Source organism: Pseudopodoces humilis, chromosome 1 (assembly GCF_049639895.1).
Source record: "Pseudopodoces humilis isolate 2021_Gansu_Grassland_sample_001 chromosome 1, ASM4963989v1, whole genome shotgun sequence".
Lineage (NCBI taxonomy): Eukaryota > Metazoa > Chordata > Aves > Passeriformes > Paridae > Pseudopodoces > Pseudopodoces humilis.
The window spans coordinates 133132806-133154114 of record NC_142200.1 but is presented as its reverse complement, the minus strand read 5'-3'; the positions used below and the strand labels follow the sequence as shown (position 1 = coordinate 133154114).

Sequence of the window (21309 nt, the reverse complement as noted above, 5' to 3'; positions counted from 1 at the left end):
AAATTTACCCCAATAAATGCCTTAGCCGTGTCCTTCAGACCCACTGGACAGAAAGAGATTTCAAGACAAAGCTAATTGTGTGCTGGGTAGGGAGTATCTCTTACCATCTGCAAGGGGTTTATGCTCACAGGATGGTCAATCTCCTAAAAGCCCAATCAGAGGGATTGTAAAATGTCTTTGAAGTGAGCTCCTGCCAATGCTGAAGGCTGTAATTTGTTTCCACAGAAATCTTTAACATTCCGTAAAAAAAAAAAAAAAAGGGCAAGTGAATACTTGACTATTAAAATAAAATGCTGGGTGTCGACACTTTATTTGAAGTGCACCTCATCAGTACTGGTACAGACTAGTATGCTATAATCCTGTTAATGCTGAACCTTTCCTAACAGGCTCCTTACAGGGCTTACAAGAAATAAGGAGCTCCTGCCTTTCCAAAGACTCAGTAAGAATCAGATTCAGGGCATAGGCACTTACACCTCACCCAGTGCATGAAATTTTTGAAAAACATTACTTTTAAGAGAATTAAGTGTGTTATATATATAAAAAAAGTCTAATCATGTATATTTCAGCATAACATATAACACAGCATAACATTCCATTAAATCCCACTGCCTGACAGACTCAAATTTGATCTTTTTCTTCAGAAAGATGACTGTGTTAACCACAGGTGTTGAGTTTTCATATGAGGCCATCTATCTAATATAAGAAATTTAGAAGGTATTACATTCTAACATCTTTATATATACTTGCAGATAGGTGGTTGGAAATGTGGGCATTCAAATTTATCTGTCTGACCAGGCTAGAAAAACGTGCAGGTGTAGATTCTTTTGAAAGCATGACTTAAACATGCCACACTTAGGTCTTCAAAATGCACTTTTCTCTCCCTGTTTTGAATTGTGAGCTGGTTTCCCTTATCAAAATTGCTTAGAAAAACTAAACCAAACAGGATAAACAGGAAAATGAATGTTCTTCCCTCATGCTTTCCCCCTAACCTCTACACACATTCCTGTTTCAACCCAGGACAGGCATTGCATTTCACTCAGGTGGAATTTGTTCATCTTATGCAGTCTGTTTAGCTCCTTAACAAGAAAGTACTAGTGCAGAATTACAAAGAGCTTATGAGCCCATGTATACCTCAGTGCAGACCTTAACATGACAGGAACTAGTGAAATAATTTGATGCAGTAACAGATAATTATTTAAGAATTATGTGCAGGTGTTTTGCTATAAAGAAATGTTACATCAGGTCTAGAAGGGAAGGGAGGAAAGGGAAAGGACTTTTGTATTCTTTTGACGTAACATTCCTGGTTCTGAATTTCAGAAAATATGTGTATATTCTTCTCCTAGTCGTGAAAATATTTTATATTTCTACAAGTCTAGGTTTCTCAAACAAAACTTTTAAACTAAATGGTAAAACTTCTAATATATTTTTTAATAATGGTCTATAGTTTTTTTCCTTTTGGTTTAATTTACAGTATGGTTCAGATTGTTTTTTTGTTTGTTTTCATGGCATGTACTTGTGCTATCTTTGAACACAGGCCAAAGGTACAGTCCCAGCAGAAACACCTGAAGAAAACACCAACTACTTGAGGTAAGAACATGTTCCTCATTGCTGAGAGAGACAACATGGGGGTCAGAAGGCCATTTGAAAGACTCCTGTCAAGGGATTAAGCGATCAATTGGTAAATTATAGATGTGCAAGATTCTGCTGTGACAAAATAATTCTATGTAGTTTTATCACAGTGGTATTAAACTAAATAATGGAATATAAGTATTCCATGAAACAGAACTGCAAGAGTTGACTAAAGGTACTTCAGTAGGGAGAGTACTCTGGAGAGGGAGCAGTGCCCGAAGAGCACCAGTGATTTCTTAACATGTCTGAAGGGTCAGTAGTTCATAGCAAACCATTCTAAATATGTGTCTGGCAGATGCATAATCTCTCTGTATCTTTTCCATTACATAATCACTTTCTCTCATACACCATTCCTCAGCTATAACCTGCAATATAGTGAAATGTGAAAATACTGGAGAAGTCATTCTGAGTTTTTAAATTATGTGTTCACACAAATAAAAACCTTTGTCAGTGAAAGATTTCTAGGGAATTCAGATTGGCCATATATCCAGAAATAACTGCTAAACAAGGCCATATGTATTCATACAGCCGTACTTTCACTTCTAGGTCTTGCTGATAGAGAAAACACAAATGGTGAGAGGGTTTACTTGATTACGCAGAAGTCAATTTGAAGTAAACAATTTATGAAACATATCCAACAAGCTGCAAGCAATTTGTGGAAAATATAAGGCATAGAGAAGGGAGGGGCACAGCTGCTGTGTTGTACAGCCACTGACTTTGCTTGACAGGAACCTTGTTTAACATTGCTGGCTGAATAAAACCTGTCAGCCTGGTATATATGATTGCTGTCACCACAAAAGGTAAAGGAATCAGAATGTCAAAGCATCTGCTCTTTAACAGCTTGATGTTGCTAAATTTATCAGTATTAACTAATTAATTCTTGAGGTACTGACACTGGGACCAAACACCAGTGCCTGTAATCCAAACACCTCCACAATTGTTCCACTGAATATTACACACATCTAGATTTAGATAAAAATTCAGATTCCTTATTTTTATTAATTTTAGCATTCTCTTAAAAATTACTAAAAAAATCCTTTTAAACCTGTGAGCTGCACCTCAAAGATGTATAATCTGTGAACAAGCGAACTAGTGAAGTAGGCTCTGAATATATCTTTATGAATGTACTAAGAGCTGTTCTTCCACAATGTCCTGTGCCTACCACACATGATTTACTTTGAAACTCTCTGTGTCCTTCCTGATTTGCCCCAATACCTGTTGCCAGCTAAGGAGCTCCTGGTACAGGATCTAGGTGTGAAAAACTTGCTTTATTCCCTAATCCCACTGTGTACCAAACTGCCTCACTCTGAGACCTGTCTGCGGCCAGTTATGAGAATATTTAAACTTTGGTCAACTTGTACCAGTCCTGGGAGTACTGACATGCTACCAAAGATGAACAGCACACTCCTGAATCAGACATCTAGTGCAAGGAGCCCAGCTGCCTGGATAAACCCTTTTGGACCAGCAGACAAACACTCAAGGCTGGAGCAGCTGGCTCTGTGGGATTAGTTACACTAGTGTAAAGAAGAATAAATACTATGATTTTAGAGTGATAACTTTGGGGCCCATTTTGCACAGAGGTAAATGATAACACTGACAGTAAGGCATCAGGAAATCAGACTGTGATTTCCCAAGTGGCGCTGCACCTTTGTAAAATAGATACCAGAGCATAAATGACCAGTGGTTTTTATTCTTCAGGAAGGTAATCCTAAGGTATTTTCAGGGGCTTCACTGCTGTAAACAAAGTGGTGAGACATCTTGAGCAAACATTTACAACATGCGGAGTTGTCACTTAATTATATGCTTGAGTTACACTACATATTGAGTGACACTAATTGCACTGAAACTGGAATGTTACTAACACATAGCTCAGCTACAATTTCATTTCTGTACACAGTGTTGTTGAATAATTTCAGTGTGATTAAAGTTTAAGTTGTCAAGGCATGGATTTCCTAAAAGAGCTGCACCTAATACAGTAGAGGCCAAAATCACTGAGAAGCATGTGTCATTGTGGAGACAAACCTACTACCCATTATCTCTTACTGAAAGACTGGTAATTCACTGGTAGATCCCCTGAATCTGGCACTCTTTCATTTTGCCAGTGTATTTTATGGATTTGTGGAAAGCAAACACAATATGGGAAGGCTCTCTGGTGGGGTTTTTTATTGCTAAAATACAAAAGTGGGTTGCAGGAAGCGCTTTTGCATTTCTTCTTGCACAACAAAAAGGTAATTGAAAGACAATAGGGAAGAACACCAAAACAAAGGAGAGCAACACAGTAACCCTGAAGGAGAGGAAAAAATGGAAGGGAAGAAAGATGGTCATGAAGATAAAAAGGAATCTTGGGAGTCTGCAGAAGGGAGAGAAAAGGACACCACAGGCAAGTGAAAGAAGGACCAAGAACAGAATAACAAGGATGGCAGAGAAATAAACAAGAAATAAAAGGTAACTGGCTAGGGAAGGTGGGCAAGGAACAAAGGGCCTGAAGCAGTGAAGGTGTTTAAAAAAGTCTTGCTGGAAGAATATGTAAAGCTCTCAGCTTTGTCATCACCAATCATGTTTCTAGCTGGAAGACATCCATGAAACTTTCTCACTGTTTTTCAAAGGAAAAATAATTTGTGTGAAAGTGTTCTTTCTGTCTTCACCTGTCCGAAGGAGAAATCAGGATGGTCACTCTAACTTACACATCAGAAGCAGAGCTCCAGAGCCTGGAACTTCATTTGAATTACCTGGAAGGACCTGAAACTTTTCCTCTGAAATTAATTAAAGGACTTAGTTTGCCATTTTGCTGTCATGCAAATCTCAGAATTATCAGGTTAACCTTGGTGTCAATCAGGAATTTATTTCCCTTAACACATTACCATTCATTCCAAAACACCTCTAGGGTATATGCAGGCATATCTATATCTAGATATAAATTATAAAATACTGGCTAATCTGCAATAATATACTTATAAGTGGAAAATAAAGACAGGGTTTATAAGCAAGAAGTAGTAGCAGATCAAGGAAATATATATTCATAAAACTACCTGCCAAAAATCTCCCATCTCCATGCTCTAACTCCTAAAAGATAAGGTGAACAAGTGTATGTGTCTGTATGCTTTTAGGGGCAGATAAAAGGGGTATTACTGCAAAGTCTTTATATGAAGAAGTATATTAATAAAAATAGGTATGATATTCTCAAGTTCCTTCATTTAAAAAAGTTCAGAAAATCATTCCTTTTAGCTTTTGGCTCTTCAAGAGGGTACTTTTCAGCACTCATTAAAGTGCACTTTTGATATGAAATGGCTGATCAAAAAGCATGTTTTGCTCTCCTCAGAATGAAATAGGTTTGCCTGGCTTTTGAACTCACCTTTCAGAAGTATTAGAAAAGTTATTAATAATCTTTTGGACAATACATCTGAAAAAAATCTGATAAATAGTTAGCTCTAAATCTTCTGAAATTACTTGAATAAACTAGATCTGTTATATTGAAATTTTAGAATACTGAGCATACAAAAGGCACCAAAGATGTTCAGCATTTTTAAAAATTGAGGGGATATATTTGTTCAAACAGGCTTGTGTTGCACTTAATGTCTCTTTCCTTTTCAAATGCACAATATATTCAAAAACAACTGACAGAGCTCAAACATGAAGCAGAAGAGTTTGTTTTAGTTTTTTTGTATTATTTGAAGGGGACGTTTTCATCTTTTTTTTTTTTTTTTTAATAACTAGCCATGAACATAAAGGGAGACTGGATTCTTTTGATGGAGAAATCTTTGATAAAGTAGGTAAGTTAGAACTAGTAGTTATACTTCTTTTGGGACAAACAACAATTTATATTCTTCAGTTGTCTTAAGAAGTCAACAAATAAAGTAAAATAACAATTCTATCATACCACTTTTTCAGTAATTGACTAGATCCATAGTTGATTTAATATCTCTATAAAACAAGAATTCAAGAACATCCATATTTTAAGAACATCTGATACTGGTTTTCTATGGGCTGAAAATATTTACCACTTCTATCAAGGTGTTATTTTATTGCCTGTTCACGTCAGTATAAACATATTTCACTGAGCACACAATCAGCTTGAGAAAAGTCTACTGTAAAATGATGGTTCCCTTGATTAATATTAGCTCTAGTGTAAGCTGCAATCTAGCAAAAATAGTCATGAATTACCACCGTCCACAGAACTGGTAGTTAGGGGCAAAAGCAATGCATTGTAATCAGCAATACATGAATAATGCTCTCAAAACTGCTCTAGCAGTGGCACATTTTATACTCCTTACCCACATTATAGTCTCACTCCTTTTAGAAGAAAGTGTCATATTGAAAAAACCCAACAGATATGCTAAAAACAGAAGACTAGTCAGTAACTGCATTCGTCAAAACCAATATGATTTAATGGCAGTAAAACAGGGTGCTTGTCTGAAATATTTCTATAAAAAGAAACATTCAGACTTGAATAGAAACTCACATCTACTGTATATTTTCCATACAAAACATGTAAATCTAAGACAAGTCTTTTAGTGTTGTTTGATTATGGAGGCCTGATATCAAAATATATCATCCTATTGCATCTCTTGGATAGAATTTCCATGACTATTCTCATAAACCATTTGCATACGTCAATCAACCTAATTTCCACCTGAATCCATATTTGCAGCTCTTACAAGCTGAAGATTCAGAAATATTCAGATGATTTGCTTGCAAATATCACTCACATTATTGAAATTTGTTGCCAAGTCTCATTGGTTCTTAAACACTCAAAACCAACCCATGCAAACAAAGGCACATCACAACTACTTATCATACTTCAGCAACAAATTTCTTGTCTCTTAAGTGAAATCTTGGCATGCTAACATCCTTCATACTACTCTGAGCCCACAAGTAACAAATAATACTGAAATTTTCCATATTCCCCATGACAGGACATGTAAGACATAGGATTGCTGCTCCCTTGCGCTAAAGGTTGTTTTATATGTAATGAGGAGACAGGATGAGCTGAGAGGCCAATAGCTATTGCTTTTTCAGTGCCAGCCCCCTCTGCTGTCTGTCTTAAAGCTGGGCTGGATCATGTCAGTCCTTGTGAGCACCACAGGTCTGCCAGAGTTCACTTTAGGAGAATTCAGTCCTTGGAGGCTGGTTCAAGCACAGCTCCTTCTGTCTACGCCCTGCTGTTATGGCTTTATTGAAAACTGATCTTGGTAATTTTCTTCAAATATGTTAGTAAACTCAGTAGACTTGAAAAGCGAACGTATTCTCTAATGGCTAAAAAATCCTCAAAAGGTTCTGTACAGGGTACATTAAAGCATCAAGAAAGTCACACTTGATTTCCTACTATTTGTTTTCAGCAAAGCCACACAAAGTATAACTAAAGCCAGATAAAACTAAATGCCACCTGCAATACTGCTGCCATGACTGTGTGAGTTCAATATCTTATTTAATAACTACATCCCCTCTTCTTTCCTCTCACTAAAATGTGTACATGAATTTGAAGTACAGAATAAAGTATCAAGAGGTTCCAGCCTGGATATTTTTGGGCACAGATGGATTTTCTGAACAGATTGCTTCTTCTTTACTACAGATATGAAAGCATGTTCCAGATAAAATATCTTATGGAAAACCAAATTGAGCCAGTTGAGAGTTTAATTTGACATTATTTGACTGGCCATTTAGTTTTATTTACTTAATTTATCAGCTCAAAAGAAACAATGACAGGAAAAGACATACTGGGAATTATCAAGCAAATAAAATTACACTTGAATTAACAAGCTGAAATTAACTAAGTGATTTGTTGTGCAGCTAATCATCCTTGATGAAATCAGCTTATACTAATTTCTCAGCCTCCAAACCATTAGCACCACTACGATTCTACATACTGGGAATTTGCTGGATCCTGTGCACGACCACAAATGCATCTGAAAGTCCCACTTTCACTGGGTGATTGGTTGAACTTATCTGTGTCACAGCGACAGGAATCTAAAAGACAAAACAGGAAGATACTATTGAAATATTGAACTAGAAAAAAAGACTAAAAATAAAAAGCACTGCCAAAATGAACATTTAACCAGAGTAACTGTAAAGTCCTAAGTAAATATTTTGTACAACATAGCACAATAGGACCAAGAATTTTTTGAAGATAGAAATTACTGATTTTAATTTGTATTTTGTCTCAGTTTTCTTTGATTTGTTTTCACAGTAACCCTTAGAGGTAGAACAATTGTCAGTGACAAAGCAGAACAGGGTAGTAATTTCTGGTAATTTATTTCCCTCAACTGAAGAAAAAGTGGGATGATATGCTAGTACACTCAAGGATGAGGAGGCAACACCTGCTGCCTACTGTTGAACACAAAAACTATGAAAGTTCAGCTTGGGATGAGCATTTTAAAACTTATGGCTCAATTAATTTGCACTGAAAATTGTGTGAATTGTTATCTGTAAAGAGCTCTGACAGAATGAAAATAATATTTAATGTGTTTTTGAATAGCAAGAAAAGAGTGTTGTGGTAAACATGGAAAATTCCAGATGTTCAGTTGCCAATATCTAGAGGAAGAAATAAAAATATGTAGATATTCATAGACCATTCCAGCTTTAGATTACAGACTGGGTAACATGGCTGCATGAAAACAAATGTCAGGTTTGATTCCATTCTTGGGACAGGATTGCAGATTTGGCTGATACTTGAATAGATAGAATAGGACTGAATTTTTTTAAGACATTTGATTTAGTGACATGTAGCATTTCTGCAATATTAATACAGTTAACTAAATTGACTGATCACAAAAAGCAGCCATCACTAAAGGAGCAGCTCAGACTGACATTGTGGCTTTACAGTATTCAAAAGTTCTGCCTAAGACTGAGAAGGAAGCATAAATTTACTGCCTAGCAGCTCTCCAGATGGCACTAGCAGAATAAAAATGAAATGCCAGGATAATTAGCAAGGCTAGACATGGCAAAAAATGCAAACATATAATACAGACATAAAAGAGTGCAAGGTAGAGTTTGGGGACCATTGTCTAGAAAGCAGCAGTTCTGGAAGGAATCTGAGTATTGTAGTGGATGAAGAACTCCAGCAGTCTGAGGGGACATCTCAGCAAGAAAACTTATCATATGAAATTTGGTTACACTAACAGTGAAATATAGCCTAGATGTGGGGTGACCGTTTTACTTGCACCTGAAAATTAGATCATTGCTGATATACTACACAGATTTTGAGAAGATACATTTCTTTAAAAGATGCCAAAAAATTAAGAGAAGGAAGATTAAAAGTGTCATCAAAATATTTTGTAAACTTCTCCAGTTCTCAAATGCCATTAACAAAGTGTTAAAGTGTTCTACCCATTTCACTTCTGGATGAAATACTGAAGAGCTGGTTAGATTACCAAAAACAAGTACCACCACAGGTGGAAATTACTCAGGGGCTAAAGAGCCTTTTATTCTAGCACAGAAAGAGATAAGCAATGTTGGAAACTTCAGGCAGGTACCTTAGGAGTAGAATAAGCCACAGATTTCTATGAGTGATTATGACTTTCTGCCAGTTGCTGCTTTCAGATATCTTATATTTGGATATCTAATTTTTCAAAGCTGCCCTGTAGTTAACCAGAAATTTCTAGGCTGAAGGCAGATGGAACAGGATCAAGTATAAGAAACTGGGATACAAGGTATTAGTTTAGCTAACCCAATAGTTTGCCCTGGATTTACCTGTGTAAAGCTACAGAAATGATATAGTTGGCCAGTATTTTTCACACAGCAGAAAAATGCTGAAGTAAAAAGCTGGTTATTCATCCAGTGACTGAGGATTCAGTTCTATGTGACAATCAATAGCATGATTTCTGGCATTTGAGTTAAGCATCAGTAGTTCTTCTTCCTCCCAAAATACCTTTTAGTTTTGCTTTTTCCCAATTACACTGGTAAGTTCTGGTGAGTTAAAAATTGTCATAAATTTTCATTCCTTTTATTTAATTTAGTGGCTGTTTTTTTGGGGTGTTCTTGCATACATGATCTGGTGTGGTATAAAATCGGCTTGTGGCGTGTTGTCAAAATGACAGGAAAAAGAGAACTGGCTTGGAAATATTGCTAGAAATACATCAGCTTAAATTTGGCTTATATCAGCTGAGCTCTGATGCACTTATTGGATAATATGAAGAAAGCCAATAATAAGAAGAAAGCCAAAAGCCATATTTTCAAATTCTTCAAAATAAAAGAATCACTAAGTTCAGAAATAAGTCTATAAATTTTCTGCAGCATGAAAGTTTACACAAAATAAGGGAATTATTCATAGTCTCAGAATAGTGGAAAGAAAAGCTTATATTAAATATCAAAGAAACTGTCTGAAAGGATTTTGAGGAGGATACTCTGGACAACCTATTGAAAGTTAAGTTAGAAAAAGCACCGATAAAGAAGATGCAATGACTTTGTTTTCAGAGTTAGCGAGGAAAGACAGCAGATGAAGAAAGGACACAAAGTGTACTTGGAATTGGCATTAGCATGTGTGTGACAAAATATTCTGGCAAAATTGTCACATTAATGCATAAATTGTGCAAGAAATGCACATGAATTAAATGTATGAAAAGGATTACACTAATTTGTATCATATGAATGTAAATCAAGAGAAGTTGGACTCTGGTCTTCTCGAATAAGATTCCTTTCTTTTCTTTCTTCTTAGTCTAGTGCCTTTTCACATGTTTATTGTGAATTTTTGAATTACTGAACAATTTGCATCTTTCCCTCAAAAATTATGAAAACAGCAAATGATTTCATTATATAGTCAAGTTGAACAGCAAATATATAAAAAAAATGTCAGGAGAAATTAGAAAAAATTGAAGCAGAAGTAACAATGGATTTTGCCAAAATCCCTGCAGGTGTCAATACTCCAGGGCATTCTACTGAGAGCAAGGAACTTTCAGAATATTTTCTAAAATAAATAAGAAAGTAGTAGGGTCCAGTCTAACAGAAACAGCAGCCAAAAGTTTGGATACATGTTTTAGAAACAGAGAATAGAAGCAGGAGTTTCTTTAAGTTTAAAAAAAGTAATATTTAGTATAGTCAGCTCTTCAAACTGAAGGGCAGCCTGCATGAAACAATCATACAGTCAGAATGAAGTCAAAGTAGAAGGCAATCCACAGCCCAGGAACACTCTTATTCTCCTGAAAAATTACAGTGTCATTATGCCTGTATTTACAGAAACATTTATTAATTTTTAAGGTGTGGAAAAAGAAACTGGTAATGTGTGTACTGAGTGCCATATTGCAGGTGAAATCTTTTGAATGAAATGTCAAGATAAAATGAGCTTTTGCCACATGCTGTCTGTCTGATTAGGAAACATCCCCTTTTGACAGAAAGCTTGTAGTAAATATTATAGCAATTTATGGAAAATTACAGCAAAACATAGATAGCAAGCAGAGAGCTACTCTTCTGGATTTCTCACCTGAATGGCAAGATATGTCATAACAGGCTGACATGTTAAATAGTTGAGCACAGAGCTAGGAACATGCAAGTGATTGCTAATGGTTGGCAAGGATTTTACCACATTCCCTTCATAGAATGTCTTTTAGCTAGAATAATTCTAAACCATCTACCACAGGCAATGTGATCTTTTGCGCTGTACAAGTCACCAGTTTATGAATAAACTTCCCACACTACCACTGAGGCCATTAATTTTGGATTATATACTTCTATATTTTGGATTATATACTTCAACAGTAAGGAGAAGGGTGTTTAGGATTTATGTTGAATTCTATGTATCATTTGGATCTGTAATCTAGACAGTATTTTTCACCAGACTTCTCAAATTTTATTCTTTTCAACTGTGAGGTGATATTGGAATCTTATTCTTCAAAAGAGGATAAAATCACAGCCTCTATCCTTACTCTGAAGGAGGTGGTAAGCAGGATGCAATTACTGCCCCACTTCAAAACTGAGTCAAAGATAAGAGCCAGAGTATGTTGCAAAATCATAATTAGGAACACAATAATAGTGTTTATATAGGGTTTTCATTGCTAGTTTCCTAAGTAGTAATTAATTAGTCTACAGGCTAAACCACATGAAAATCAGAAGTTTTAATTTGTGTAAACGGACCATCTCAAAAATCAAATGTCCATATTTTTGTTAACAATAAAAGAGGCAAAGAAATGTCAAGCATGTATAACGCAGGCAGAACACCCATTCACATTATGGGATTTTTGTTGTTGTTGTTGTTGTTTTGTTTTTCTTTCTATGGTTCTGTGTTTTTGTGGTTTCTTGATCATTGTTTGTTTGGGATCTTTTGGTCAGTTTTTATTTTTTAATTTTTTTTTTTTTCATTTTCAGGAAACAATAGGAATATTTGAATTCTTGTTACTGAAAACAGTATTTTCCTTCATGCCTACAAGGGGCATTAATTTTATTTAAGTGCTAACACTTAATAATTTTCATTCAATTCTGTCTTCTTTTTTAGGATAGAACTTCATTCTACTATAAGCCTCTTTTAGAATTATTTTCCAAACTCACATATTGGGTAATTTTGAGCAAATATTTTAACTTTAATAATGGTTTCTGGATGACTAGGTAAATAGAGAGTCATTACTATTTAAATGAACAAAAAAAGCCTTCTCCAATGATATTAAGAAAAATATCCTAAACAAGACCTATGGAACCTTTGCCTAGTTTGTTCTGTATTAATCATGGACAAAAAAAGAAACCTAATAATACACTAAAGAACATTAGCTCCAAGCATTAGTGGGAAAATATGATATAGAATAATTATTTTGTATAATAAGAAGTGAAACTCTTGAGAACTGAACTTCAGTGAAATTTAGAACATAAGTATTCACTACTAATTCATAAAAAGAATGCCTTTGCCAAAATTCTTCTTTATTCCTACGCTCTGCTTTCCAGTTTGCATTGTAATGTATTTCGTATGTTGTAGAGGTACACCAGTAAAATTTTCATGCCAGTGGATATTTCCTGACATAACAACCATTTGCCAGAATACTAAGAGTTGGTGTAAATAAAGTGGTATTTAATTTGGAAGGTGCATGCACTGTAAACAAAGTAAATTCCCAAAGAAATAAATACCTTACTTGCTACAGAACCGTGTCATATTTCAAATTGTTTTCACATTTTGAAAACTTGATAGTACAGCTCCTTCTCCTAACAATTGAATCTTCTGAAAGATATTTGGATGTCTCCATATTTTTCTTTTCTGATGGCTCTGCTCCTTTTCTATTTTTTTTTTAATTTTGGATAAAAAATTATTAATTTCAGGTTGCTTTCTATTGGGGAAAACAACAGAATGCAGAAGATTGAGCAGAGAAACTCCTTTAGTATTCACCAAACCTCTGCCTGGATCCTATCTTGGTGGTCAACACCAGGTTTATGATGTAGCAAACCTAATTTGGGAGCAGGAAGAATGTGAAAAAACGACTCACAAACTGTTTGAATAAATAAGAAATAAAAAGTAAAATTTACCTAAAGTATATTAGACATAAAAGACCCTAGTAGTATCTATGTGATTTAAATGTATAATCACAGTTATTTTAAAGGTAGACTCGTCTAGATAAACACCTGGTGTCACTGCCCCTGTGGGATGCTTGATGAAGCTACTGGCAAACCGTTTGCTGTATTTCTTAATGGTGCTTCAGCTTGGAGACTTTTGATGACAATGCCATGAAGACTTCTGAGAGCTGCCATACATCACTGTCATTTTTGATGAGCCATGACACTAAAATAAAATGGCACCAAAAAGACAGTAGAAATTTTGTGCAACTTTTAGTCATGCTCATGAGCACTTACACAAGGAATTGTACTGGAGTTAATGGGACACCTGACAACATGACTCAGCAGCAAGAGAAATGGCTCCAGATGGAAGGACTTCCTCAGAAATCAATGGATTCAGCACTGGAAAGTAAATCAATTCCTAGCCAGGCTTATAAGCACTAGGACCAAGTTTAAAATGGTAAGTGACATGTTTGTTCTTTTCAAACAACCTGTGTCTGATCAGTGATTGGCAATTTTATTTAATTCTCCTCATTTAGGTGAAAAGCTGAGGTAGTGGTAATGGAGAAAAGGCTGCAAATAAGGAGTGGAGTTGTCTGGAAATCTCATCCTCAAAGCCCATTCCCCAAGTAATCCTGATAGAATACACTAGTTTCTAAAAGTTTCTTCACTTTCTAAAATATTTACAAAAATCTTTTGTCAAAAGATTTACAGATCATTAATACATTACTATTACGACTTTAAAAAAATCTCTTTCCTAAGTTATGTGCAATAGCTTTAAAGTAATGTTTGGTAATTCCATTCAGGACAGGAATAAATCATGAGAGGGGATGAGTTCAAAGATTCAGCAGTAGCAAAAAGCACATTACTCCATTTGCAAATTCCAGTTTTCTGTCTCAAGATTAATGAAAAGAACATTAATAACTCCTACCCACAAAAGCAATGTGGTTTTGGAGGAAGCTTCCAGTAGTGTAATGACAGCAAGCAGCCTGTGCATTGTAGCTCAGAAATTGTTTATCCATGGATTAGATGTCACACTTCCCTGCAATTCTAGGAACCACTTGTGGTAAAGGAGTGGCCCGTTTACTCCTGTTTTCCTAAATGAATAATGTTTTCTACTACCTGACACTCTGCATCATCATTTTCATTTGCAAAATGTACAGGAGATACTTTCAGTTTAGAGTAGCAACTTGTAGCACCCATAGTGGATCTGTTCTTCACAGGGCTGGATTGTAGCAGGGAGTGTGGTGCATCTCATAACCAGAAATAGAAGTCTCCTGAAAATGTCACCATTTTACTGTCAAAGTGCATATATAATTCCTGACAAATTTACCTTAAAACCAGTATCTGTCCCCAGCTTCTAGGTCTTGAAAGCAGGAAATTTTCTGCAGTCTTTAGAAGTTTTTGCTTTTCTTTAAAAAGTTTTCAACAACATGAGATAACTAAAGCTTTTCGTTCACACTCCTTTGACCAAGAGCAATGGAGCTCCATTGTCCTCAGCAGAGTAAAGCTTACATGGAGCTGGATTCAAACTGCAAATAAACTGCATTTTCATAGATGATGAAGACTGTAACCCGTACCTAACATTCTAAAAAAAATCCCAAGCAGACCTTGCATCAGAATGTCTTTTATAAGAAAAGGAAAGCCGTGTACATGGGCATACCAGAAATTTCTTGTTTCTACAATACTGATCCAGTAAGAACATCTTGCAGCAATCCGTTTCCAAGCTGCAAAGACATCTGCCTTAAGTGAAGGTATGACTGCTGCTAGTAGAAAAACCCAGATCCTGCCTGGCTTTCTGGTGAATGGCAGAAGAGTGTTATTATTTCTGCTTCATTTAAGGTGCATAGCTACAGCACAGGCACAAAAAATGAGCCTGAAGGCTCACAAGTGTTTTATAGCAGAGATAAAAGAGAAAAGAGATTTCTCCAAGTCTGGACAATTGGTTGTATCACTGATTAGTTTCTGATTAGCATAAGGAGGATAACTGAGAGTTGCACTTCGAAGAGAAAGTCACAGTTTGGCAAACAGATTAAAATAACACAACAAAACAGAACAAAAAACACAAACCAAGCAAAACCAAAAAGTAAACAAAAAAGAAGAAATTATTTTGTCCCTAGAGATTTAAGCTTGTCTGCTTTCTGATTCTAATTTGCATGAATTAAAGAATCATAGAATACCAGACTGTAAAGGGACCTCAAGGATCACCTGCTCCAACCTTTCTTGGCAAAAGCACTGAAATTCAACTAGGCTGTAGTTTCCAGCAACTCTAGGAAAAAAAACAAAACCACACTCAAAGCAACAACTGGAATTCTGAAACACTTGGAGAATGCACAAGAGCCCATTTAAGACAACATATTGGTGCTATGAAGGCAAACCAAATGGTCTCAATCTAAGCAATTTATCACCAAACAGATGGAAAACTTCAGAGCTAGCAATACAAACCAGTTGTTTCTTTTTTTTAATATATGAACTTTGAAATATGTGAGTTGCCAAAAAGCTACAGCTGCAGGAAAAAGGTGACTTTTTAACAATAACCATTGATTCTAGAGTATTTTGAAACGGGTAAAAACTGGGTAAGCTAATTGAAAAAATTAGATCCTATCTTTCAAAACCCAAAGGAAATTTACTAAAAACCCAGGAATTTACTAAACACTTAACACTCACAAACATCCAAATAAAACCCAGTTGAAGTCCAGGAATAGTACATTTGTGTCATGTTGATGTTTCTCAAGTCAATTACATGAACATCACTTTAACAATAATATATAATTTTCATCAAAGAGTGATCTTATAAGCAGTATAATGATCTTATGTAACTGATCTTTAAGGTATTTTCCCTCCCCTCCCCAAAAAAATGTAGGGAAATTCCTGACATATATGAAGGAATTTGTCCACTTGAATGATAATTCTCAGACCCAACTTACTTCTTTGTAGCCGAAAATGATACGCCCATCATTGAGAAGGGTGGCCTGAAAAGTGAAACTCCCCAGGTTGTAATTATCCTGCAGATGTACATGGTCCCACTGGACAACTAGTGCTGTGCCTGTGAACCCAGAGTGGGGGTAGAGAGGCAAAAGGGAGGAAAAAAAGTGAGAAGTATATTAACTGACTGTAGGAGAAGTACTTCACTGCAGTTACTCGAAACAAGAACAGTGATTTGTCTCTTTTTACCAGCTTTCAGCTCCATGCCTTGAAATGCAAAAGATATTACAAACACAAGGTCAAACTGAAATCCTCTTAAATGTAGACACCACAGTGCCACACAAGCACCTCAACTACTGCTAAAGCAAGAGTGGTCAAGTAACTTGTTTGAAATTGCACAAGAAATCAATAACCACTAAAGGTAGGATCCAGTAGTTCAGGTGTGCTGCCATTTCCACTTCTCTGCAGTGGCATTCCTTACACTCTATACATAAATCCCAATGACTTTGAAATGTGAAGTGCTAATAGCATTCCCTGCTTAATAAAACTTATTATTTCAAGAATTCAGAGTCTTCTGTTAACTATGCATTAATTAAATAACATTTTTTTTTTTCCTGCATGGTGCAAGCCCTTGCTGAGGTTCTGCAAATTGAAAAATGATAGGTGTTGGCAATAAATAAATGTAGTTTAAATCAAACTCAATAAGAATTCATAGATGAGGCAAATATTGAGTCTGGTATGCAGAGATTTAGCTGCAAGAGCCTTGTTAATATTCATGGGAGTTCACTAGCTGAAGACGCACTTACCACACTAAAAATATTTCTCAAGCAACTTGCATACCCAGTGAGCATGTTTTACAGATGTTGAGACACTTATTACCAAAACTCTGTTTTCTGAAAATAACATTTTCATCTTGCATGCCTTCCTCAAAAACTTCTCTTTTTGGCAGTAATGGGAGTTGTGTGCTTTGATTCAGATTTTAATTTCCTTTCTTCCTAGAATGTTCATGATGGGTCATTACATATTCAGCTCAATACATTTTTGATATATCCTTGAAAAATCTTTTGTTACAGATCTGTGCTGCAACTGTCATGAACACATCTTGACATGAGCTGTCATGAAACTATGAGCATGCAAATTTTGGGTCCACACTGCATCAAGTCTATCACATTGCTGTCCCCTGTCTTTCTATATAGTAGATACTCATTAATAGTGCACAGAGTGCACTTTTTCCTTTGTGACTACACTCATTAACTAGTTTCAGAATATTTATTTGATTGCATTAAATTTTATTTTAAATGCAAATTAGTTCCTAAAGTTATTAGAGAAAATAGCCAGAATTAGCAGAATTTCTTCTAGTCAGTCACTGAGTGCTTCAGATCTATCTGCACCTCAGAACCCCAAGCTAAAATGGAAATCAGCTGCCACCCAAACAGTCTCCTCATTCCAGAGGCTTTTATGTAATTTGTGTGTACCTAAGTTCCTTGCAGTTAGCTCCATCAGTGAGACTTTGATGGATCCCCACACTCTGTGCCTTCCCACTACAGATGCTGCTTCATGGCAGAGCACTTACTCATGGGGACAAGCACGGATGAGTGAGACATAAGGTGCTGAAGATACAATCTGCTCAGTTTCTTTTAACTGGTGTTAAGATAGAAAATTCTTTGTCCAAAAACCCATGGAGCTCAAAAGATGACGCATTACACATGAAGAGGAATCCAGAATCAAGGAACTGTTCAACCTTGTAATGAAAGCCATGTGATACAGCCTGGTACACCTGGTATGAAGACTGGAAGTCAGGACTATAATGAGAATTAGCAACATCTTCTCCAGAATCCTTGGATTCTTTAAGTAAAGATGAAAAATCTCTGGCCATAATATTAAATAATTTACAGTGTGAAAATTGTATCTTCTGTTTCAAAATTCTTCATGGAAGGAGTAGGATTTTCTCATGTAAGCATTTTACTGGATTTTTAACAAACATTGAAATGACTAGATTGTAAGAAAATGTAAAAGATATAGAATACATTTTGATAACTGATCTAACAAATAAAAAATACTATCGGAAATACAAAATGTTTTTGAACCTTCTGGCAATTTTTGCTTAAATTCACTATAAATAAACATAGATAAAATAGCACAGGTGTATCCAGGACAATTTAGAAGTCATGGATCTCATAATATTAAGTCATGATAATAAACTCTCTAAGTTTTAACTGCCACTGTAGTTGATCACTAAAGGCCTCAGGTAAACACCAGATGCTTTTTAACCATGTAGGCTATGTTGCTAAAATATTGATTACAACCGACTTCAAGAGAAAAATATCCACACATTCAAGGGCTTTGAAACTTCTCACAGAGTTTCAAGTACAACACTGCAGCTTGCCTTTTCCTCTTTCAATCTTTTTTACAAGGAGCTGTTGAGAACTCGTGGTGTAGATGAGTGTATTGGATTCCAATTCTGGGACTCCATGAACACTTAGTCATTGACAGGTTTATTAACCTTATCCCTGCCCTGCTTCTGTGTATTTTTGCTATTGCACTCCACAAATGCTATTTTCATTTTAGGCAGTGGGCAGATGGTATTCACTATATATACTTTGAAGTAACAGGAATTTACACTGTTATATAAGACAGATTTTCCCTTTTAAAACTGATAAAATGCTTTGCTACTTTGAGCTTATGTACTTCAACATCCAGATGATATCTGCTGGATTGAGAAAAGGCATTCATGAGTCTTTATTGTGTTCTAAAGTAATAATTGCTTATATATGGCAAGTCACATGCTCTATAAAGCCTCTAAATTAGAAACAAAAAACAAAACCAAAAAAACTTTAAAATCCACAATTTTTTCTTAAAAAATAGTTATTTAGGAAAAGAAGAAAAGCCGAGGGATGCAGACATATTTTTTTATCAAGGACTGCTACATACCATTATCAAAGTATCTGACTGTTGAATTTCTTGACACACTTGGGTCAAAATTTGCCATTAAAGGTGCAATATATTGAGTAGCTGTTAGCATTCGATGCACAACTTCTCCAGTATATATGAAACCTACAATAAAAAAAATAAAAAATTGAGACCATTTCAGTAAATTCTGAAAAGATTAAACAGAATGGCAGGTTGAATTAGGCATTGCCAGAGCATTAAAGGGTCATCTGAGAGAAATTAATCCCACCACAAATTTTATAGTGAATTAAATAAGAGCTAAAATTTCAGAAAAACATCTGCGATGGCTGCCAGAAAAACAAGATCCAAAATGAATAATGGAACAAATTGTTCAAGAAGGTTTTTTACAGAAACAAAAACATTGAGAACTCAAGGAAGAATAACTCCAGTTAAGGGCAAAATGCAAGTACGTGGCACTATGAAAATAAACCATTTACCACAAGGCATATTCCATAGTGCTTTCTTCCATGCTTTCCAAAAATTTGCAGTTTGTTTTGCTTATGCAATTTGTGACGTCTTTTAAAGTTAATCTAACCCTTTTTCATATTTCTAGAGATGCAGAGTAAGGGACTATTTCAAGAGGTATCAACTTAAAAAAAAAAAAAGTCAGATGAAAAGTGGAACAGATAGGATTTCTTCAGGTTTATAAGGCACATAACATTACTACATTCTCTGCTGTGTCAGGTCTCACTAGTCTGGTCTATTCATTCCTGAATTGATGGAACTCCACAGATCAATCGTGGGCTTCTTTCATCTGAAGTGCTCATCCAAAACCTCTTACTTGTTTGGAAATGGAGTCCTCCCTTTGAAAGAAGACCAGTCATCTATAGGGAAACCAGTAATCCTGCAGTTTTCTTCAAAGCAAAAATCAGTGTATTTTAATGGCAAGGAGCTTCTTCTCTTTTAAACATAAATAGTCTACAAATAAACCTGTGTTGTTTAGGTTTGCCAGCTCCACTTCAACTGGCTAATGGAACTAATTATTTTAAGTGCCCCAGATGAAAGCTTGACTTAAAAACTCCCATTGCTCTGGAATGAATCTTTTTGTTACTCCTTGCCTTTAAGTTGATTTGAGCTACAGGCAGATCTTCAAATCTGACGTTTGCATATTACCTCTCCTCCTACAGTGTTTACCAGATGGTGTCTTATGATGCTTTTGCATTTCTACTTCTATTGATTCAGTGAAGTATATTCCAACAGCAAGCATCTCAACAAAAAGAATAATGTTAGAGCTGAAAATTTTCTAACTTGAAAAATATTATTAGAAAGACACATTAAAGAAATACAATTCTTTACTGGAACGTTATAGTATTATTTTCAACACTTATTATGCTGGTTTATGTTTCCTTTTCCATCTTCAATCATATTGTGAGTCTCCCTCTTCTTCTACAAAACCTTTCACTGCCAAGCCCAAGAGTTCCTTTCTTCTTATATTTAGTATTATGGCAATATAACATGTGATGAAGAAGCCTATAAATCTAACTCTAAAACACGATTGCAAAATTCCAGAATCAAACATGAACTTGATCAAAACTGCTGTTAATGTATAGTATTAAAAACTATTAGTGTGCAGCCTCACTTTCTTAACAATATCTCCATCCTGACCAGTGTGAGATGAGAGGGTTCATTAACAGACTTTTCCATATGATACAGGAAATCTCTAAGTGCATGAAAAATTAAGTTTCTGGAGTGCTTCAGGCATCCTTCTGCTCCTGTATTCTCCTGAAATACACAGTTAAATGCTTGACAACTGCTCATGGAACTAGTTCTAGAAGTCATAAGATGCTATAAACAAACAGATAAACAAACAAGGTGGTTCTCCGGGGTAATTCTCCTGCATGGCTGCTTATAGACAGCCTCTTGTTCTGTGAAGTGAGCTCATGTGGCAGTGATAGGGGACCTCAGAAAAAGTCAGGTGTGGGGAAAATACAACAAAAGATTCAGTTGCAACCATTTGGCATCTGACAAAGGAGTGAGCTAGGAACTGAGATATTTTTTCATCATTTAAAACATATCTATGTATTCAAAAGATACAGTATTTTAATATCTGGGCACTCCCTAACTACTAAATGAATTCTTAGGATTAAACTAATTTTTTTTTTTCTTTTTTTCCTATAGCGGGCAGAAGGGGAGATTGGGGAGCAGATTCCTCCAATTGGATATCTAAATACCAATGTTCTTTTTTGGTAATTGATAGGGAGAGAGGAGCACCAGCTTAGAAAGGGAATCTGCCCACGCATATTTACATGTCATTCATAAATGTAAGCTTTCAGAATATAAAAGTCTGTCTGATTTTACTCTATTTCTTATTTTAGGATAGAAAACTACCATGTCAAAGTATAGTCC

General features: G+C 35.6%; 1 protein-coding gene across 1 annotated transcript in view; it reads right to left on the bottom strand.

Annotated features, from left to right (window-relative positions):
- Positions 1-21309, bottom strand: part of PLXDC2 (plexin domain containing 2) — a 256079-nt gene that overhangs the window by 60368 nt on the left and 174402 nt on the right. Inside the window, exons 5-7 of the mRNA XM_005518748.3 lie at positions 18946-19068; positions 16017-16135; positions 7494-7593 (exon numbers count right to left, since the gene is read on the bottom strand). Coding sequence (XP_005518805.1) covers positions 7494-7593; positions 16017-16135; positions 18946-19068 — 342 coding nt within the window. The remainder of the gene's footprint in view (positions 1-7493; positions 7594-16016; positions 16136-18945; positions 19069-21309) is intronic.